Source organism: Hyla sarda, unplaced genomic scaffold (assembly GCF_029499605.1).
Source record: "Hyla sarda isolate aHylSar1 unplaced genomic scaffold, aHylSar1.hap1 scaffold_758, whole genome shotgun sequence".
Classification (NCBI taxonomy): Eukaryota; Metazoa; Chordata; class Amphibia; order Anura; family Hylidae; genus Hyla; species Hyla sarda.
The window spans coordinates 129,731-153,564 of record NW_026610781.1 but is presented as its reverse complement, the minus strand read 5'-3'; the positions used below and the strand labels follow the sequence as shown (position 1 = coordinate 153,564).

Genomic DNA, 23,834 nt, shown 5'->3' with positions numbered 1-23,834 from the left:
CCCTGACGGGACGGCATGCGTGGCGACGTGATGACAACGATGGAGAGCGCCAGTGATGGAGGGGATTCCGAAAAGGACGCTCCGGAGCCCCGAGGACAGGTAGGAGACCATCACCGGAGCACACGGGGCACTGTAAACGGCTATCCGGGGGAAGCTGAAGCAGTCAGCGCTGCAGGATAGCCGTTTATGCAACGGCCCCAACATACAAAAGCATCGTATGTCGGGGCCATCGTAGGTCGGGGGGGTCACTGTATATCTTTACCTTTACCATCAAAATGTAGCAAAGAGTAAAGACCTATAACATTAATCCCTCACTAACATATAACATAACTAACATTTTGTTACATATTGCCAAAATCCATTATACTAGCCAAAAATCATTTACCATTTCATCTATACCGAAGATTATTTAATGCTATCTCTGGTTTAATCACTTCTTTCATAAGAAAAGTATTAAACAATCCAATCAAACCTGTACGTTCATTATGCTCTATTTTTTCTGTGAACTTTTGTAGCAATTTACCATACCGTATATACTCGAGTATAAGCCGACCTGAATATAAGCCGAGGCCCCTAATTTACCATACTTGCTGTAGAGTCCCTTTTCTCTGCCTTAGCTACACTAACAGCGGAGTTCTGCTTGGACGGTGCAGACTGAATGCCTTCAACCTTCTCATCTGACACTTTGCTACTATGTGTTACTCGTATTGGTATACTTTTAACATTAGTTATTTCATTATTATATGGCTTAATATTTACATGCAATATTTTTCTACGCTGTTCATAGATTGCATCTTGATTTTTGTAATTATTTTTAGACAATGTTGGGGTTACATTTTCTTTTGGCAGTGCCTTACTATTTTCATTATGTGTTGAAGCCTTCTGAACTAAGGTTTTCTCCCATGGCTTGTGTCTGATTTGTCTAGTGTCTCATGTGTCTGATTTGTCTAGTGTCTCATGTGTCTGATTTGTCTAGTGTCTCATGTGTCTGATTTGTCTAGTGTCTCATGTGTCTGATTTGTCTAGTGTCTCATGTGTCTGATTTGTCTAGTGTCTCCTGTGTCTGATTTGTCTAGTGTCTCATGTGTCTGATTTGTCTAGTGTCTCATGTGTCTGATTTGTCTAGTGTCTCATGTGTCTGATTTGTCTAGTGTCTCATGTGTCTGATTTGTCTAGTGTCTCCTGTGTCTGATTTGTCTAGTGTCTCATGTGTCTGATTTGTCTAGTGTCTCATGTGTCTGATTTGTCTAGTGTCTCATGTGTCTGATTTGTCTAGTGTCTCATGTGTCTGATTTGTCTAGTGTCTCCTGTGTCTGATTTGTCTAGTGTCTCATGTGTCTGATTTGTCTAGTGTCTCATGTGTCTGATTTGTCTAGTGTCTCATGTGTCTGATTTGTCTAGTGTCTCATGTGTCTGATTTGTCTAGTGTCTCATGTGTCTGATTTGTCTAGTGTCTCATGTGTCTGATTTGTCTAGTGTCTCATGTGTCTGATTTGTCTAGTGTCTCATGTGTCTGATTTGTCTAGTGTCTCATGTGTCTGATTTGTCTAGTGTCTCATGTGTCTGATTTGTCTAGTGTCTCATGTGTCTGATTTGTCTAGTGTCTCATGTGTCTGATTTGTCTAGTGTCTCATGTGTCTGATTTGTCTAGTGTCTCATGTGTCTCATTTGTCTAGTGTCTCATGTGTCTCATTCGTCTAGTGTCTGATTTGTCTAGTATCTCATGTGTCTCATTTGTCTAGTGTCTCATTTGTCTAGTGTCTCATGTGTCTCATTTGTCTAGTGTCTCATTTGTCTAGTGTCTCATGTGTCTGATTTGTCTAGTGTCTCATGTGTCTGATTTGTCTAATGTCTCCTGTGTCTGATTTGTCTAGTGTCTCATGTGTCTGATTTGTCTAGTGTCTCATGTGTCTCATTTGTCTAGTGTCTCATGTGTCTGATTTGTCTAGTGTCTCATGTGTCTCATTCGTCTAGTGTCTGATTTGTCTAGTATCTCATGTGTCTCATTTGTCTAGTGTCTCATTTGTCTAGTGTCTCATGTGTCTCATTTGTCTAGTGTCTCATTTGTCTAGTGTCTCATGTGTCTCATTTGTCTAGTGTCTCATGTGTCTCATTTGTCTAGTGTCTCATGTGTCTCATTTGTCTAGTGTCTGATTTGTCTAGTGTCTCATGTGTCTCATTTGTCTAGTGTCTCATGTGTCTGATTTGTCTAGTGTCTCATGTGTCTCATTTGTCTAGTGTCTGATTTGTCTAGTATCTCATGTGTCTCATTTGTCTAGTGTCTCATGTGTCTCATTTGTCTAGTGTCTCATGTGTCTCATTTGTCTAGTGTCTCATTTGTCTAGTGTCTCATGTGTCTGATTTGTCTAGTGTCTCATGTGTCTGATTTGTCTAGTGTCTCATGTGTCTGATTTGTCTAGTGTCTCATGTGTCTGATTTGTCTAGTGTCTCGTGTCTGATTTGTCTAGTGTCTCCTGTGTCTGATTTGTCTAGTGTCTCATGTGTCTGATTTGTCTAGTGTCTCATGTGTCTGATTTGTCTAGTGTCTCATGTGTCTCATTTGTCTAGTGTCTCATTTGTCTAGTGTCTCATGTGTCTCATTTGTCTAGTGTCTCATGTGTCTCATTTGTCTAGTGTCTCATGTGTCTCATTTGTCTAGTGTCTCATGTCTCATTTGTCTAGTGTCTCATGTCTCATTTGTCTAGTGTCTCATGTCTCATTTGTCTAGTGTCTCATGTGTCTCATTTGTCTAGTGTCTCATTTGTCTAGCGTCTCATTTGTCTAGCGTCTCATTTGTCTAGCGTCTCATTTGTCTAGTGTCTCATTTGTCTAGTGTCTCATTTGTCTAGTGTCTCATGTGTCTCATTTGTCTAGTGTCTCATGTGTCTCATTTGTCTAGTGTCTCATGTGTCTCATTTGTCTAGTGTCTCATGTGTCTCATTTGTCTAGTGTCTCATGTGTCTCATTTGTCTAGTGTCTCATGTGTCTCATTTGTCTAGTGTCTCATGTCTCATTTGTCTAGTGTCTCATTTGTCTAGTGTCTCATGTCTCATTTGTCTAGTGTCTCATGTGTCTCATTTGTCTAGTGTCTCATGTGTCTCATTTGTCTAGCGTCTCATTTGTCTAGCGTCTCATTTGTCTAGTGTCTCATGTGTCTCATTTGTCTAGTGTCTCATTTGTCTAGTGTCTCATTTGTCTAGCATCTAATTTGCCTAGTGTCTCATTTGTCTAGCGTCTCATTTGTCTAGCGTCTCATTTGTCTAGCGTCTCATTTGTCTAGCGTCTCATTTGTCTAGCGTCTCATTTGTCTAGTGTCTCATTTGTCTAGTGTCTCATTTGTCTAGTGTCTCATTTGTCTAGTGTCTCTTACTGACTCTGTCTTTGTAACTGGTTTTGTCTGCTTAGTGTTCTCCTGCTAAATGTTGGAATGCTGCGATACTGTAGAAGCCTGACAACCCTTTTTTCGATAATTCTCCTTTCTTTTGTTGCTTCCTGGCAAAATCAATTATTTTAGCGGCTTCTATTAAAGTTGATTTTTTTGATGCTATGGCTAATATTAGTTTATCCAGGAAAGTAAAACTTTTTAATAAATGTAGTTATCATAGATGGAATCTTGTCTATTGCTGCGTTTTTTCCCATGGGCACCTTGAACATTCGCTCAAAACTGCTCATGTAATTGAATACAAATTGCTTTTTGCCGATTTTATGTTAACATATCCATGGTTGGAATGTCTACATTGACACCTGTACACAACATGGTCAATCTGTCCACGTCATCACATTCCAACCATTCTTCTCCTTGGACATTGTGATTTAACGCTATGATTCTCCATATATCTACAGGAAGCCTTTGTCTTAGCAATTTATTGATTTGTTTATTGGTTAAACCAGTTTTGGCTATGTGATTCAAAGACCTCTGCATTCCTTGCTACATGTCATTTCTTATTAAATGTCTATTCCAGTAGAATCACTACTTTTAACATATGCTTCCTCGTCTATATGCTGCCTCGTCTATATGCTTCCTCGTCTATATGCTGCCTCGTCTATATGCTTCCTCGTCTATATGCTTCCTCGTCTATATGCTGCCTCGTCTATATGCTGCCTCGTCTATATGCTGCCTCGTCTATATGCTGCCTCGTCTATATGCTGCCTCGTCTATATGCTGCCTCGTCTATATGCTGCCTCGTCTATATGCTGCCTCGTCTATATGCTGCCTCGTCTATATGCTTCCTCGTCTCTACTACTACACTGAGTAGTAAACATTCTTTGTGACTCTGTATCCAGATCAGCACTTTTTGACTCTGACTTGTTACGTCACCAGTACATTGTACAGCCATATCTTTTTTAGATACAAAATCACTTGCATGTGTTAGAACATGTTCATGATATTGTACTAAATTTTCTAGCTTACATTTCTCTTTATTTACAAATAGTTTACCATCTATTTCCGTGTTCTTAGTTTCATATTCTGTACCTAACTTAAACCATAATGTTTTCAAGTCTATTTTAGCCATAATAGAGTAATTAAAACAGTACTCACAAGATTGTATTTCCTGTACATTATTACCTCAGACTCGTTCTTGTATTTCCTGTACATTATTACCTCAGACTCTCTGTATTTCCTGTACATTATTACCTCAGACTCTCTGTATTTCCTGTACATTATTACCTCAGACTCTCTGTATTTCCTGTACATTATTACCTCAGACTCGTTCTTGTATTTCCTGTACATTATTACCTCAAACTCTCTCTGTATTTCCTGTACATTATTACCTCAAACTCTCTCTGTATTTCCTGTACATCATTACCTCAGACTCGTTCTTGTATTTCCTGTACATTATTACCTCAGACTCTCTGTATTTCCTGTACATTATTACCTCAGACTCGCTCCTGTATTTCCTGTACATTATTACCTCAGACTCTCTCTGTATTTCCTGTACATTATTACCTCAGACTCGTTCTTGTATTTCCTGTACATTATTACCTCAGACTCTCTGTATTTCCTGTACATTATTACCTCAGACTCTCTCTGTATTTCCTGTACATTATTACCTCAGACTCTCTGTATTTCCTGTACATTATTACCTCAGACTCGCTCCTGTATTTCCTGTACATTGTTACCTCAGACTCTCTGTATTTCCTGTACATTATTACCTCAGACTCTCTCTGTATTTCCTGTACATTATTACCTCAGACTCGCTCCTGTATTTCCTGTACATTATTACCTCAGACTCTCTCTGTATTTCCTGTACATTGTTACCTCAGACTCGCTCCTGTATTTCCTGTACATTATTACCTCAGACTCTCTCTGTATTTCCTGTACATTATTACCTCAGACTCATTCTTGTATTTCCTGTACATTATTACCTCAGACTCTCTCTGTATTTCCTGTACATTATTACCTCAGACTCGTTCTTGTATTTCCTGTACATTATTACCTCAGACTCGCTCCTTTATTTCCTGTACCTTATTACCTCAGACTCGCTCCTGTATTTCCTGTACATTATTACCTCAGACTTTCTCTGTATTTCCTGTACATTATTACCTCAGACTCTCTCTGTATTTCCTGTACATTATTACCTCAGACTCTCTCTGTATTTCCTGTACATTATTACCTCAGACTCGTTCTTGTATTTCCTGTACATTGTTACCTCAGACTCTCTGTATTTCCTGTACATTATTACCTCAGACTTGCTTTGTATTTCCTGTACATTGTTACCTCAGACTCTCTGTATTTCCTGTACATTATTACCTCAGACTCTCTCTGTATTTCCTGTACATTATTACCTCAGACTCTCTGTATTTCCTGTACATTATTACCTCAGACTCTCTGTATTTCCTGTACATTATTACCTCAGACTCGTTCTTGTATTTCCTGTACATTATTACCTCAGACTCGCTCCTGTATTTCCTGTACATTGTTACCTCAGACTCTCTCTGTATTTCCTGTACATTATTACCTCAGACTCGTTATTGTATTTCCTGTACATTGTTACCTCAGACTCTCTCTGTATTTCCTGTACATTATTACCTCAGACTTGCTCTGTATTTCCTGTACATTGTTACCTCAGACTCTCTCTGTATTTCCTGTACATTGTTACCTCAGACTCTTTCTTATACATCTTTGCCTAGGTTTGCACGAGAGCTGAGCCTGGACACGCTCATGGTTCGCTCCATTAAAGGGACCCCTCTGTATATGTCTCCTGAGCTGGTCCTTGAGCGGCCATACGACCATCGCTCTGACCTTTGGGCCCTGGGCTGTATCGTCTATGAGCTGCTGGTGGGGACGCCTCCTTTCTACACACACAGCATATTCCAGCTGGTCAGCATCATCACCCAGCAGCCGGTGCGATGGCCTCGGGGGGTCTCTGCTGAGCTAAAGGTAGGAACCATGTGGGGAAATACTCCGCCGCTTGTTGCCTTCCAGGTTAGGGGGTTTCTATTATTGTCTTATGGGATCAGGTCTTATAGTAATTAATTCTTCATACCCTGAATGCCTCCTCCTGCACTGACTTATTGGATCAGGTCTTATAGTAATTAATTCTTCATACCCTGATGGCCTCCTCCTGCCCTGACTTATTGGATCAGGTCTTATAGTAATTAATTCTTCATACCCTGAACGCCTCCTCCTGCACTGACTTATGGGATCAGGTCTTATAGTAATAAATTCTTCATACCCTGATGGCCTCCTCCTGTCCTGACTTATTGGATCAGGTCTTATAGTAATAAATTCTTCATACCCTGATGGCCTCCTCTTGCCCTGACTTATTGGATCAGGTCTTATAGTAATAAATTCTTCATACCCTGATGGCCTCCTCCTGCCCTGACTTATGGGATCAGGTCTTACAGTAATAAATTCTTCATACCCTGATGGCCTCCTCCTGTACTGACTTATGGGATTAGGTCTTATAGTAATAAATTCTTCATACCCTGATGGCCTCCTCCTACACTGACTTATGGGATCAGGTCTTATAGTAATACATTCTTCATACCCTGATGGCCTCCTCCTGTACTGACTTATGGGATCAGGTCTTATAGTAATAAATTCTTCATACCCTGATGGCCTCCTCTTGCCCTGACTTATTGGATCAGGTCTTATAGTAATTAATTCTTCATACCCTGAATGCCTCCTCCTGCACTGACTTATTGGATCAGGTCTTATAGTAATTAATTCTTCATACCCTGATGGCCTCCTCCTGCCCTGACTTATTGGATCAGGTCTTATAGTAATTAATTCTTCATACCCTGAACGCCTCCTCCTGCACTGACTTATGGGATCAGGTCTTATAGTAATAAATTCTTCATACCCTGATGGCCTCCTCCTGTCCTGACTTATTGGATCAGGTCTTATAGTAATAAATTCTTCATACCCTGATGGCCTCCTCTTGCCCTGACTTATTGGATCAGGTCTTATAGTAATAAATTCTTCATACCCTGATGGCCTCCTCCTGCCCTGACTTATGGGATCAGGTCTTACAGTAATAAATTCTTCATACCCTGATGGACTCCTCCTGTACTGACTTATGGGATCAGGTCTTTTAGTAATAAATTCTTCATACCCTGATGGCCTCCTCCTGCACTGACTTATGGGATCAGGTCTTATAGTAATACATTCTTCCCACCTTTATGGCCTCCTCCTGCCCTGACTTATTGGATCAGGTCTCATAGTAATTCTTCATACCCTCATGGCCTCCTCCTGCCCTGACTTATGGGATCAGGTCTTATAGCAATAAATTCTTCATACCCTGATGGCCTCCACCTGCCCTGACTTATGGGATTAGGTCTTATAGTAATAAAGTCTTCATACCCTGATGACCTCCTTCTGCCCTGACTTATGGGATAAGGTCTTATAGTAATAAATTCTTCATACCCTGATGGCCTCCTCCTGCCCTGACTTATGGGATCAGGTCTTATAGTAATAAATTCTTCATACCCTGATGGCCTCTTCCTGCCCTGACTTATTGGATCAGGTCTTATAGTAATAAATTCTTCATACCCTGATGACCTCCTCCTGTCCTGACTTATGGGATCAGGTCTTATAGTAATAAATTATTCATACCCTGATGACCTCCTCCTGCCCTGACTTATGGGATCATGTTTCATAGTAATAAATTCTTCATACCCTGATGGCCTCCTCCTGTACTGACTTATGGGATCAGGTCTTATAGTAATAAATTCTTCATACCCTGATGACCTCCTCCTGCCCTGACTTATGGGATCAGGTCTCATAGTAATAAATTCTTCATACCCTGATGGCCTCCTCCTGCCCTGACTTATGGGATCAGGTCTTATAGTAATAAATTCTTCATACCCTGATGGCCTCCTCCTGCCCTGACTTATTGGATCAGGTCTTATAGTAATAAATTCTTCATACCCTGATGGCCTCCTCCTGCCCTGACTTATTGGATCAGGTCTTATAGTAATACATTCTTCATACCCTGATGGCCTCCTCCTGCCCTGACTTATTGGATCAGGTATTATAGTAATAAATTCTTCATACTCTGATGGCCTCCTCCTGCCCTGACTTATGGGATCAGGTATTATAGTAATAAATTCTTCATACCCTGATGGCCTCCTCCTGCCCTGACTTATGGGATCAGGTATTATAGTAATAAAGTCTTCATACCCTGATGGCCTCCTCCTGTCCTGACTTATGGGATCAGGTCTTATAGTAATGCATTCTTCATACCCTGATGGCCTCCTCCTGCCCTGACTTATGGGATCAGGTATTATAGTAATAAATTCTTCATACCCTGATGACCTCCTCCTGCCCTGACTTATGGGATCAGGTCTTATAGTAATACATTCTTCATACCCTGATGGCCTCCTCCTGTACTGACTTATGGGATCAGGTCTTATAGTAATACATTTTTCATACCCTGATGGCCTCCTCTTGCCCTGACTTATTGGATCAGGTCTTATAGTAATAAATTCTTCATACCCTGATGGCCTCCTCCTGCCCTGACTTATGGGATCAGGTCTTATAGTAATAAATTCTTCATACCCTGATGGCCTCCTCCTGCACTGACTTATGGGATCAGGTCTTATAGTAATAAATTCTTCATACCCTGATGGCCTCCTCCTGCACTGACTTATTGGATCAGGTCTTATAGTAATACATTCTTCATACCCTCATGGCCTCCTCCTGCCCTGACTTATGGGATCATGTTTCATAGTAATAAATTCTTCATACCCTGATGGCCTCCTCCTGTACTGACTTATGGGATCAGGTCTTATAGTAATAAATTCTTCATACCCTGATGACCTCCTGCCCTGACTTATGGGATCAGGTCTCATAGTAATAAATTCTTCATACCCTGATGGCCTCCTCCTGCCCTGACTTATGGGATCAGGTCTTATAGTAATAAATTCTTCATACCCTGATGGCCTCCTCCTGCCCTGACTTATTGGATCAGGTCTTATAGTAATAAATTCTTCATACCCTGATGGCCTCCTCCTGCCCTGACTTATGGGATCAGGTATTATAGTAATAAATTCTTCATACCCTGATGGCCTCCTCCTGTCCTGACTTATGGGATCAGGTCTTATAGTAATGCATTCTTCATACCCTGATGGCCTCCTCCTGCCCTGACTTATGGGATCAGGTATTATAGTAATAAATTCTTCATACCCTGATGGCCTCCTCCTGCCCTGACTTATGGGATCAGGTATTATAGTAATAAATTCTTCATACCCTGATTGCCTCCTCCTGCCCTGACTTATGGGATCAGGTCTTATAGTAATAAATTCTTCATACCCTGATGACCTCCTCCTGCCCTGACTTATGGGATCAGGTATTATAGTAATCAATTCTTCATACCCTGATGGCCTCCTCCTGCCCTGACTTATGGGATCAGGTCTTATAGTAATAAATTCTTCATACCCTGATGGCCTCCTCCTGCCCTGACTTATGGGATCAGGTCTTATAGTAATACATTCTTCATACCCTGATGGCCTCCTCCTGCCCTGACTTATTGGATCAGGTCTTATAGTAATAAATTCTTCAGACCCTGATGGCCTCCTCCTGCCCTGACTTATGGGATCAGGTCTTATAGTAATAAATTCTTCATACCCTGATGGCCTCCTCTTGCACTGACTTATTGGATCAGGTATTATAGTAATACATTCTTCATACCCTGATGGCCTCCTCCTGTACTGACTTATGGGATCAGGTCTTATAGTAATAAATTCTTCATACCCTGATGGCCTCCTCCTGCCCTGACTTATGGGATCAGGTCTTATAGTAATAAATTCTTCATACCCTGATGGCCTCCTCCTGCCCTGACTTATTGGATCAGGTCTTATAGTAATAAATTCTTCATACCCTGATGGCCTCCTCCTGCCCTGACTTATGGGATCAGGTATTATAGTAATAAATTCTTCATATCCTGATGGCCTCCTCCTGCCCTGACTTATTGGATCAGGTATTATAGTAATAAATTCTTCATACCCTGATGGCCTCCTCCTGCCCTGACTTATGGGATCAGGTATTATAGTAATAAATTCTTCATACCCTGATGGCCTCCTCCTGCCCTGACTTATGGGATCAGGTATTATAGTAATACATTCTTCATGCCCTGATGGCCTCCTCCTGTCCTGACTTATGGGATCAGGTCTTATAGTAATGCATTCTTCATACCCTGATGGCCTCCTCCTGCCCTGACTTATGGGATCAGGTATTATAGTAATACATTCTTCATACCCTGATGGCCTCCTCCTGCCCTGACTTATGGGATCAGGTATTATAGTAATAAATTCTTCATACCCTGATGGCCTCCTCCTGTCCTGACTTATGGGATCAGGTCTTATAGTAATGCATTCTTCATACCCTGATGGCCTCCTCCTGCCCTGACTTATGGGATCAGGTATTATAGTAATAAATTCTTCATACCCTGATGGCCTCCTCCTGCCCTGACTTATGGGATCAGGTATTATAGTAATAAATTCTTCATACCCTGATTGCCTCCTCCTGCCCTGACTTATGGGATCAGGTATTATAGTAATAAATTCTTCATACCCTGATGACCTCCTCCTGCCCTGACTTATGGGATCAGGTATTATAGTAATCAATTCTTCATACCCTGATGACCTCCTCCTGCCCTGACTTATGGGATCAGGTCTTATAGTAATAAATTCTTCATACCCTGATGGCCTCCTCCTGCCCTGACTTATGGGATCAGGTCTTAAAGTAATACATTCTTCATACCCTGATGGCCTCCTCCTGCCCTGACTTATTGGATCAGGTCTTATAGTAATAAATTCTTCAGACCCTGATGGCCTCCTCCTGCCCTGACTTATGGGATCAGGTCTTATAGTAATAAATTCTTCATACCCTGATGGCCTCCTCTTGCACTGACTTATTGGATCAGGTATTATAGTAATACATTCTTCATACCCTGATGGCCTCCTCCTGTACTGACTTATGGGATCAGGTCTTATAGTAATAAATTCTTCATACCCTGATGACCTCCTCCTGTCCTGACTTATTGGATCAGGTCTTATAGTAATAAATTCTTCATACCCTGATGGCCTCCTCCTGTACTGACTTATGGGATCAGGTAATATAGTAATAAATTCTTCATACCCTGATGGCCTCCTCCTGTACTGACTTATGGGATCAGGTAATATAGTAATAAATTCTTCATACCCTCATGGCCTCCTCCTGCCCTGACTTATGGGATCAGGTCTTATAGTAATAAATTCTTCATACCCTGATGGCCTCCTCCTGTCCTGACTTATAGGATCAGGTCTTATAGTAATAAATTCTTCATACCCTGATGGCCTCCTCCTGCCCTGACTTATGGGATCAGGTCTTATAGTAATAAATTCTTCATACCCTGATGGCCTCCTCCTGCCCTGACTTATGGGATCAGGTCTTATAGTAATAAATTCTTCATACCCTGATGGCCTCCTCCTGCCCTGACTTATTGGATCAGGTCTTATAGTAATAAATTCTTCATACCCTGATGGCCTCCTCCTGTCCTGACATATTGGATCAGGTCTTATAGTAATAAATTCTTCATACCCTGATGGCCTCCTCCTGTCCTGACTTATTGGATCAGGTATTATAGTAATAAATTCTTCATACCCTGCGCTTTGTCTTCCTTCCAGGACTTTCTTCAGGGCCTCTTGACTAAGGATCCTGTTCTGAGACTTTCTTGGCCTGGACTGCTGAGACATCCCTTTATTAAGGGGAAGGTGGTAGGTAAGTGGCTCCTGTTGTGGCTGATACTTCTGTACCATGGATGAGGATGTCTCCTCTGTGATCCCACCATCTTGTTTGTAGTGAATAAATAGGGGGGTGCGAGTTGTGAAATCAAATCCAAAGTAAGTAGAAAATGGTTCCCAGGGCTCCCGGGTGTCACCTGTGACGTCATTTCCCTGCGCCCCCATTTACCTCGTGTTCTCCCATTTAGCTGAGAAAGTGTCACAGCCCAAACGCATCCTGTACCACGTTTTCTTTGATTTTAATTTCCGTCCAACGACGGCGTCCTCATTGGTGAGTGGTGGGATGGGTTTTCTACCTCGCAGACACGCTGTGGACAGTGTCAGACCTCCAGAGCAGGGCTCTCTTCCAGGGTAATGGTCTGTGCATTGGGGCCCCTGAGGGTCTCTCCTTGTAACTTCCTGTATTTGTCTATATTATCACCTTTATTTCAGTGTTAGAAGATGGTTCAGTCAGCAGCCCCTTCACCTCCTCGCTGACCGATGAACAGCAGCAGCTCCGGGATCGGCAGTGTGACGGCACTGCTCAGACCAGTGTGCACTCTCGCATCCTAAGCAAAGCCAGACAGAGGGTGGCCAAGAGGAAGGAGAGGCAGGAGGTGGGTCCGAGCAGTAGTAAGGTAACAGGCGGGGCCCCGGGCCCATCATCCACTTCATAATACATCTGGACCAGGAGTACTGGCTGTAGATATGGGACTTTACATCAAAGATAGGGGGCGCCAAAAAAAACAGCAGAGGGGAGGGGAGAGCAATATGGGAGGAGATGAGATGATACAGAATACAAATAAATCCACAACCTCCGTGATCCTTCGTCCAGGACAGGTCCACCCACACCCCCCACCTCAGGGATCCACCATCCAGGACAGGTTCACCCACACCCCCCACCGCAGGGATCCACCGTCCAGGACAGGTTCACCCACACCCCCCACCTCAGGGATCCACCGTCCAGGACAGGTTCACCCACACCCCCCACCTCAGGGATCCACCGTCCAGGACAGGTTCACCCACACCCCCCACCTCAGGGATCCACAGTCCAGGACAGGTTCACTCACCCCCCCACCCCCACCTCAGGGATCCCACCATGCAGGACAGGTCCACCCCCACCCCCACCACAGAGATCCACCATCCAGGACAGGTTCACCCACACCCCCCCACCTCAGGGATCCACCGTCCAGGACAGGTTCTCCACACCCCCCACCTCAGGGATCCACCGTCCAAGACAGGTCCCCCCCGCCTCAGGGATCCACCATTCAGGACAGGTACACCCACCCCCACCACCACCTCAGGGATCCCACCGTGCAGGACAGGTCCACCCTCACCCCCCACCACAGGGATCCACCATCCAGGACAGGTTCACCCACACCCCCCACCTCAGGGATCCACCGTCCAGGACAGGTTCACCCCCCCCCCCGCCTCAGGGATCCATCGTTCAGGACAGGTTCACCCACACCCCCCACCTCAGGGATCCACCGTCCAGGATAGGTTCTCCACACCCCCCACCTCAGGCATCCACCGTCCAGGACAGGTTCACCCACACCCCCCAACCTTAGGGATCCACCGTCCAGGATAGGTTCACCACACCCCCCACCTCAGGGATCCACCATCCAGGACAGGTTCACCCACACCCCCCAACCTTAGGGATCCACCGTCCAGGATAGGTTCACCACACCCCCCCACCTCAGGGATCCACCGTTCAGGACAGGCTCAAACCTCCACACGCACACACACCTCAAGGATCCACCATCCAGGACAGGTTCACCCACACCCCCCACCTCAGGCATCCACCGTCCAGGACAGGTTCACCCACACCCCCCAACCTTAGGGATCCACCGTCCAGGATAGGTTCACCACACCCCCCACCTCAGGGATCCACCATCCAGGACAGGTTCACCCACACCCCCCAACCTTAGGGATCCACCGTCCAGGATAGGTTCACCACACCCCCCCACCTCAGGGATCCACCGTTCAGGACAGGCTCAAACCTCCACACGCACACACACCTCAAGGATCCACCATCCAGGACAGGTTCACCCACACCCCCCACCTCAGGCATCCACCGTCCAGGACAGGTTCACCCACACCCCCCAACCTTAGGGATCCACCGTCCAGGATAGGTTCACCACACCCCCCACCTCAGGGATCCACCATCCAGGACAGGTTCACCCACACCCCCCACCTCAGGCATCCACCGTCCAGGACAGGTTCACCCACACCCCCACCTCAGGGATCCACCGTACAGGACAGGTTCACCCACACCCCCACCTCAGGGATCCACCGTACAGGACAGGTTCACCCACACCCCCACCTCAGGGATCCACTGTGCAGGACAGATTTATCCCCCCCCCCCCCCCGCCTCAGGCATCCACCAACCAGGATAGGTTCACCACACCTCCCACCTCAGGGATCCACCATCCAGGACAGGTTCACCCACACCCCCATCTCAGGGATCCACTGTGCAGGATAGGTTCACTCCCCCCCCCCCTCAGGGATCCACCGTCCAGGACAGGTTCACCCACACCCCTTCACCTCAGGGATCCACCATTCAGGACAGGTTCACCCACACACCCCCACCTCAGGGATCCACCGTCCAGGACAGGTTCACCCCCCCCACCTCAGGGATCCACTGTCCAGGACAGGTTCACTCTACCCCCCCCCCCCATCTCAGGGATCCAGGACAGGTTCACCCACACCCCCCACCTCAGGGATCCACTGTCCAGGACAGGTTCAAAACACATACCTCAGGGATCCACTGTCCAGGACAGGTTCACCCACACACCCCCACCTCAGGGATCACTCGTCTAGGACAGGTTCAAACCCATCCCCCCCCCCCCCCCCACACACACACACACGCCTCATGGATCCACCGTACAGGACAGGTTCGCCCACTCCCCGCCACCTCAGGGATCCCACCGTCCAGGACAGGTTCACCCACACCCCCCAACCTTAGGGATCCACCGTCCAGGATAGGTTCACCATACCCCCCCACCTCAGGGATCCACCATCCAGGACAGGTTCACCCACCCCCCCCAACCTTAGGGATACACCGTCCAGGATAGGTTCACCACACCCCCCCACCTCAGGGATCCACCGTCCAGGATAGGTTCACCACACCCCCCCACCTCAGGGATCCACCATCCAGGACAGGTTCACCCACGCCCCCCACCTCAGGGAGCCACCGTCCAGGACAGGTTCTCCACACCCCCCACCTCAGGGATCCACCGTCCAGGCTAGGTTCACCCCCCCCCCCCCTGCCTCAGGGATCCACCGTTCAGGACAGGCTCAAACCTCCACACGCACACACACCTCAAGGATCCACCATCCAGGACAGGTTCTCCACACCCCCCACCTCAGGCATCCACTGTCCAGGACAGGTTCACCCACACCCCCACCTCAGGGATCCACTGTGCAGGACAGGTTTATCCCCCCCCCCCCGCCTCAGGCATCCACCGTCCAGGATAGGTTCACCACACCTCCCACCTCAGGGATCCACCATCCAGGACAGGTTTACCCACACCCCCATCTCAGAGATCCACTGTGCAGAATAGGTTCACTCCCAAACCCCCCCCTCAGGGATCCACCGTCCAGGACAGGTTCACCCACACCTCTTCACCTCAGGGATCTACCCAGCAGGACAGGTTCACCCACACCCCTTCACCTCAGGGATCCACCATCCAGGACAGGTTCACCAACACACCCCCACCTCAGGGATCCACCGTCCAGGACAGGTTCACCCCCCCCCCCCACCTCAGGGATCCACCGTCCAGGACAGGTTCACTCTACCCCCCCCCCCCCCATCTCAGGCATCCAGGACAGGTTCACCCACACCCCCCACCTCAGGGATCCACTGTCCAGGACAGGTTCAAAACACACACCTCAGGGATCCACTGTCCAGGACAGGTTCACCCACACACCCCCACCTCAGGGATCACTCGTCTAGGACAGGTTCAAACCCATCCCCCCCCCCCCCCCCCCCCACACACACACACGCCTCATGGATCCACCGTTCAGGACAGGTTCACCCACTCCCCGCCACCTCAGGGATCCCACCGTCCAGGACAGGTTCACCCACACCCCTTCACCTCAGGGATCCACCGTCCGGGACAGGTTCATCCCCATAGTTAGGGGGAGGAGATGACATGAATCTAAGGTAGCCAATCCATGGTTATGGGGAGGAGATTACCCTGGTGGCACAGGGATAATGTGATATAGGTTCCAAGCAGGGTAGGGGGTTGACACAGGTGCCTCTTACCGGTATCGGGTAAGTCTTCTTGGGATGCGCTTCAGTGCGGGCTGGTCAGTGGAGTAGATGAGGTCTGTGGAGCGCGTGCTCTGCTTCTCTGTTTGCGGTGGAGATTAGAGGGATGTGATTCCTTCGGTTTTGCCAAAGATGGGGTGCAAGTGCATTTGTGAATTGATTAGACGCGTTTCAGGAGCCAAGTCAACTTTTTCAATAACTAGTAATGATAATGGTGTGGATGCAATGCCCGGGAAGTTGTGGCTTTTTATGGCTCATGGAACAGTACATCAGGTAAGTACTTTTTCCCATGCTTTCTTTCTCTCTTTTTCCCATGCTTTCTTTCTCTCTTTTTCCCATGCTTTCTTTTTCTCGTTTTTTCCCATGCTTTCTTTTTCTCGTTTTTTCCCATGCTTTCTTTTTCTCGTTTTTTCCCATGCTTTCTTTTTCTCTTTTTCTCTATTTTCCCATGCTTTTTCTCGTTTTTTTCCATGCTTTTTCTCGTTTTTTCCATACTTTCTTTCTCTTTTTTTCCATGCCTTCTTTTTCTCGTTTTTTCCCATGCTTTTTCTCTATTTTCCCATGCTTTCTTTCTCTTTTTTCCCATGCTTTCTTTCTCTCTTTTTTTCCATGCTTTCTTTTTCTCGTTTTTTTCCCATGCTTTCTTTTTCTCGTATTTTTTCCATGCTTTCTTTTTCTCGTATTTTTCCCATGCTTTCTTTTTCTCGTATTTTTCCCATGCTTTCTTTTTCTCGTTTTTTTCCCATGCTTTCTTTTTCTCGTTTTTTCCCATGCTTTCTTTTTCTCGTTTTTCCCATGCTTTCTTTTTCTCGTTTTTTCCCATGCTTTCTTTTTCTCTTTTTTCCCATGCTTTCTTTTTCTCGTTTTTTCCCATGCTTTCTTTTTCTCGTTTTTTCCCATGCTTTCTTTCTCTCTTTTTTTTCCATGCTTTCTTTTCCTAATTTTTCCCATGCTTTCTTTTTCTCGTTTTTTCCCATGCTTTCTTTTTCTCGTTTTTTCCCATGCTTTCTTTTTCTCGTTTTTTCCCATGCTTTCTTTTTCTCGTTTTTTCCCATGCTTTCTTTTTCTCGTTTTTTCCCATGCTTTCTTTTTCTCGTTTTTTCCCATGCTTTCTTTTTCTCGTTTTTTCCCATGCTTTCTTTTTCTCGTTTTTTCCCATGCTTTCTTTTTCTCGTTTTTTCCCATGCTTTCTTTCTCTCTTGTTTAATAGAAACCTGTAGTTTGATTGTAATTGTTCAGCACATCCCCAGGTGATCCGGCCCGGTGTTTTCCTGTTACTTACCTGATGTACTGTTCCATGAGCTATAAAAAGCCACAACTTCCCGGGCATTGCATCCACACCATTATCATTACTAGTTATTGAAAAATTTGACTTGGCTCCTGAAACGCGTCTAATCAATTCACAAATGCACTTGCACCCCATCTTTGGCTAAACCGAAGTGCCTCAATCCTAGATGGCTCAATCCTAGATGGCACCCAGCACAGGATCCTTACCCTCAGTGCCTCAATCCTAGATGGCACCTAGTACAGGATCCTTACCCTCAGTGCCTCAATCCTAGATGGCACCCAGTAAAGGATCCTTACCCTCAGTGCCTCAATCCTAGATGGCACCCAGTACAGGATCCTTACCATCAGTTCCTAAATCCTAGATGGCACCCAGTACAGGATCCTTACCCTCAGTGCCTCAATCCTAGATGGCACCCAGTACAGGATCCTTACCCTCAGTGCCTCAATCCTAGATGGCACCCAGTATAGGATCCTTACCCTCAGTGCCTCAATCCTAGATGGCACCCAGTACAGGATCCTTACCCTCAGTGCCTCAATCCTAGATGGCACCCAGTATAGGATCCTTACCCTCAGTGCCTCAATCCTAGATGGCACCCAGTACAGGATCCTTACCCTCAGTGCCTCAATCCTAGATGGCACCCAGTACAGGATCCTTACCATCAGTACCTCAATCCTAGATGGCACCCAATATAGGATCCTTACCCTCAGTGCCTCAATCCTAGATGGCACCCAGTACAGGATCCTTACCCTCAGTGCCTCAATCCTAGATGGCACCCAGTATAGGATCCTTACCCTCAGTGCCTCAATCCTAGATGGCACCCAGTACAGGATCCTTACCATCAGTGCCTCAATCCTAGATGGCACCCAGTACAGGATCCTTACCATCAGTGCCTCAATCCTAGATGGCACCCAGTACAGGATCCTTACCCTCAGTGCCTCAATCCTAGATGGCACCCAGTACAGGATCCTTACCCTCAGTGCCTCAATCCTAGATGGCACCCAGTACAGGATCCTTACCATCAGTGCCTCAATCCTAGATGGCACCCAGTACAGGATCCTTACCATCAGTGCCTCAATCCTAGATGGCACCCTGTACAGGATCCTTACCCTCAGTGCCTCAATCCTAGATGGCACCCAGTACAGGATCCTTACCCTCAGTGCCTCAATCCTAGATGGCACCCAGTACAGGATCCTTACCATCAGTGCCTCAATCCTAGATGGCACCAAGTACAGGATCCTTACCCTCAGTGCCCCGATCAATCCTAGATGGCACCCAGTACAGGATCCTTACCATCAGTGCCTAAATCCTAGATGGCACCCAGTACAGGATCCTTACCATCAGTGCCTCAATCCTAGATGGCACCCAGTACAGGATCCTTACCCTCAGTGCCTCAATCCTAGATGGCTCAATCCTAGATGGCACCCAGCACAGGATCCTTACCCTCAGTGCCTCAATCCTAGATGGCACCCAGTATAGGATCCTTACCCTCAGTGCCTCAATCCTAGATGGAACCCAGTATAGGATCCTTACCCTCAGTGCCTCAATCCTAGATGGCACCTAGTACAGGATTCTTACCCTCAGTGCCTCAATCCTAGATGGCTCAATCCTAGATGGCACCCAGTACAGGATCCTTACCCTCAGTGCCTCAATCCTAGATGGCACCCAGTATAGGATCCTTACCCTCAGTGCCTCAATCCTAGATGGCACCTAGTACAGGATCCTTACCCTCAGTGCCTCAATCCTAGATGGCACCTAGTACATGATCCTTACCCTCAGTGCCTCAATCCTAGATGGCTCAATCCTAGATGGCACCCAGTACAGGATCCTTACCCTCAGTGCCTCAATCCTAGATGGCACCCAGTATAGGATCCTTACCCTCAGTGCCTCAATCCTAGATGGCACCTAGTACAGGATCCTTACCCTCAGTGCCTCAATCCTAGATGGCACCCAGTAAAGGATCCTTACCCTCAGTGCCTCAATCCTAGATGGCACCCAGTACAGGATCCTTACCATCAGTTCCTAAATCCTAGATGGCACCCAGTACAGGATCCTTACCCTCAGTGCCTCAATCCTAGATGGCACCCAATATAGGATCCTTACCCTCAGTGCCTCAATCCTAGATGGCACCCAGTACAGGATCCTTACCCTCAGTGCCTCAATCCTAGATGGCACCCAGTATAGGATCCTTACCCTCAGTGCCTCAATCCTAGATGGCACCCAGTACAGGATCCTTACCCTCAGTGCCTCAATCCTAGATGGCACCCAGTACAGGATCCTTACCATCAGTACCTCAATCCTAGATGGCACCCAGTACAGGATCCTTACCATCAGTGCCTCAATCCTAGATGGCACCCAGTACAGGATCCTTACCATCAGTGCCTCAATCCTAGATGGCACCCAGTACAGGATCCTTACCCTCAGTGCCTCAATCCTAGATGGCACCCAGTACAGGATCCTTACCCTCAGTGCCTCAATCCTAGATGGCACCCAGTACAGGATCCTTACCATCAGTGCCTCAATCCTAGATGGCACCCAGTACAGGATCCTTACCATCAGTGCCTCAATCCTAGATGGCACCCAGTACAGGATCCTTACCCTCAGTGCCTCAATCCTAGATGGCACCCAGTACAGGATCCTTACCATCAGTGCCTCAATCCTAGATGGCACCAAGTACAGGATCCTTACCCTCAGTGCCCCGATCAATCCTAGATGGCACCCAGTACAGGATCCTTACCCTCAGTGCCCCGATCAATCCTAGCTGGCACCCAGTACAGGATCCTTACCCTCAGTGCCTCAATCCTAGATGGCACCCAGTACACGATCCTTACCCTCAGTGCCTCAATCCTAGATGGCACCCAGTACAGGATCCTTACCATCAGTGCCTAAATCCTAGATGGCACCCAGTACAGGATCCTTACCATCAGTGCCTCAATCCTAGATGGCACCCAGTACAGGATCCTTACCCTCAGTGCCCCGAGCAATCCTAGATGGCACCCAGTACAGGATCCTTACCCTCAGTGCCTCAATCCTAGATGGCACCCAGTACACGATCCTTACCCTCAGTGCCTCAATCCTAGATGGCACCCAGTACAGGATCCTTACCCTCAGTGCCTCAATCCTAGATGGCACCCAGTACAGGATCCTTACCATCAGTGCCTCAATCCTAGATGACACCCAGTACAGGATCCTTACCATCAGTACCTCAATCCTAGATGGCACCCAGTACAGGATCCTTACCCTCAGTGCCTCAATCCTAGATGGCACCCAGTACAGGTTCCTTACCCTCAGTGCCTCAATCCTAGATGGCACCCAGTACAGGATCCTTACCCTCAGTGCCCCGATCAATCCTAGATGGCACCCAGTACAGGATCCTTACCCTCAGTGCCTCAATCCTAGATGGCACCTAGTACAGGATCCTTACCCTCAGTGCCTCAATCCTAGATGGCACCTAGTACAGGATCCTTACCCTCAGTGCCTCAATCCTAGATTGCACCCAGTACAGGATCCTTACCATCAGTGCCTCAATCCTAGATGGCACCCAGTACAGGATCCTTACCCTCAGTGCCTCAATCCTAGATGGCACCCAGTACAGGATCCTTACCATCAGTACCTCAATCCTAGATGGCACCCAGTACAGGATCCTTACCATCAGTGCCTCAATCCTAGATGGCACCCAGTACAGGATCCTTACCCACAGTGCCTCAATCCTAGATGGCACCCAGTACAGGATCCTTACCCTCAGTGCCCCGATCAATCCTAGATGGCACCCAGTACAGGATCCTTACCCTCAGTGCCCCGATCAATCCTAGATGGCACCCAGTACATGTTCCTTACCCTCAGTGCCTCAATCCTAGATGGCACCAAGTACATGATCCTTACCCTCAGTGCCTCAATCCTAGATGGCACCCAATACAGGATCCTTACCCTCAGTGCCCGGATCAATCCTAGATGGCACCCAGTACAGGATCATTACCCTCAGTGCCTCAATCCTAGATATCACCCAGTACAGGATCCTTACCCACAGTGCCTCAATCATAGATGGCGCCCAGTACAGGATCCTTACCCTCAGTGCCTCAATCCTAGATGGCACCCAGTACAGGATCCTTACCCTCAGTGCCCGGATCAATCCTAGATGGCACCCAGTACAGGATCCTTACCATCAGTGCCTCAATCCTAGATGGCACCTAGTACAGGATCCTTACCCTCAGTGCCTCAATCCTAGATGGCACCCAGTACATGTTCCTTACCCTCAGTGCCTCAATCCTAGATGGCACCCAGTAGAGGATCCTTACCCTCAGTGCCTCAATCCTAGATGGCACCCAGTACAGGATCCTTACCCTCAGTGCCCTGATCAATCCTAGATGGCACCCAGTACAGGATCCTTACCATCAGTGCCTCAATCCTAGATGGCACCCAGTATAGGATCCTTACCCTCAGTGCCTCAATCCTAGATGGCACCCAGTACATGATCCTTACCCTCAGGGCCCCGATCCTAGATGGCACCCAGTACAGGATCCTTACCCTCAGTGCCCCGATCAATCCTAGATTGCACCCAGTACAGGATCCTTACCATCAGTACCTCAATCCTAGATGGCACCCAGTACAGGATCCTTACCCTCAGTGCCTCAATCCTAGATGGCACCCAGTACAGGATCCTTACCATCAGTGCCCCGATCAATCCTAGATGGCACCCAGTACATGATCCTTACCCTCAGTGCCTCAATCCTAGATGGCACCCAGTAAAGGATCCTTACCCTCAGTGCCTCAATCCTAGATGGCACCCAGTACAGGATCCTTACCATCAGTGCCTCAATCCTAGATGGCACCCAGTATAGGATCCTTACCATCAGTGCCTCAATCCTAGATGGCACCCAGTACAGCATCCTTACCCTCAGTGCCTCAATCCTAGATGGCACCCAGTACAGGATCCTTACCCTCAGTGCCTCAATCCTAGATGGCACCCAGTATAGTATCCTTACCCTCAGTGCCTCAATCCTAGATTGCACCCAGTACAGGATACTTACCCTCAGTGCCTCAATCCTAGATGGCACCCAGTACAGGATCCTTAGCCTCAGTGCCCCGATCAATCCTAGATGGCACCTAGTACAGGATCCTTAGCCTCAGTGCCCCGATCAATCCTAGATGGCACCCAGTACAGCATCCTTACCCTCAGTGCCTCAATCCTAGATGGCACCCAATACAGGATCCTTACCCTCAGTGCCCCGATCAATCCTAGATGGCACCCAGTACAGGATCCTTACCCTCAGTGCCCCGATCAATCCTAGATGGCACTCAGTACAGGATCCTTACCCTCAATGCCTCAATCCTAGATGGCACCCAGTACAGGATCCTTACCCTCAGTGCCTCAATCCTAGATGGCACCCAGTACAGGATCCTTACCCTCAGGGCCCCGATCCTAGATGGCACCCAGTACAGGATCCTTACCCTCAGTGCCTCAATCCTAGATGGCACCCAGTACATGATCCTTACCATCAGTGCCTCAATCCTAGATGGTACCCAGTACAGGATCCTTACCATCAGTGCCTCAAACCTAGATGGCACCCAGTACAGGATCCTTACCATTAGTTCCTCAATCCTAGATGGCACCCAGTACAGGATCCTTACCCTCAGTGCCCCGATCAATCCTAGATGGCACCCAGTACAGGATCCTTACCCCTCAGTGCCTCAATCCTAGATGGCACCCAGTATAGGATCCTTACCCTCAGTGCCTCAATCCTAGATGGCACCCAGTACAGGATCCTTACCATCAGTGCCTCAATCCTAGATGGCACCCAGTATAGGATCCTTACCATCAGTGCCTCAATCCTAGATGGCACCCAGTACAGGATCCTTACCCTCAGTGCCTCAATCCTAGATGGCACCCAGTATAGGATCCTTACCCTCAGTGCCTCAATCCTAGATGGCACCCAGTACAGGATCCTTACCCTCAATGCCTCAATCCTAGATAGCACCCAGTACAGGATACTTACCCTCAGTGCCTCAATCCTAGATGGCACCCAGTACAGGATCCTTACCCTCAGTGCCCCGATCAATCCTAGATGGCAC

General features: G+C 47.1%; 1 protein-coding gene across 1 annotated transcript in view; it reads left to right on the top strand.

Annotated features, from left to right (window-relative positions):
* Nucleotides 1-678: 678 nt before the first annotated feature.
* Nucleotides 679-23,834, top strand: part of STK36 (serine/threonine kinase 36) — a gene marked incomplete at its 3' end in the record, with an annotated part of 143,100 nt that continues 119,944 nt past the window's right edge. The window contains 4 exon segments of the mRNA XM_056554499.1: nt 679-710; nt 6,133-6,382; nt 12,112-12,205; nt 12,661-12,824. Coding sequence (XP_056410474.1) covers nt 694-710; nt 6,133-6,382; nt 12,112-12,205; nt 12,661-12,824 — 525 coding nt within the window.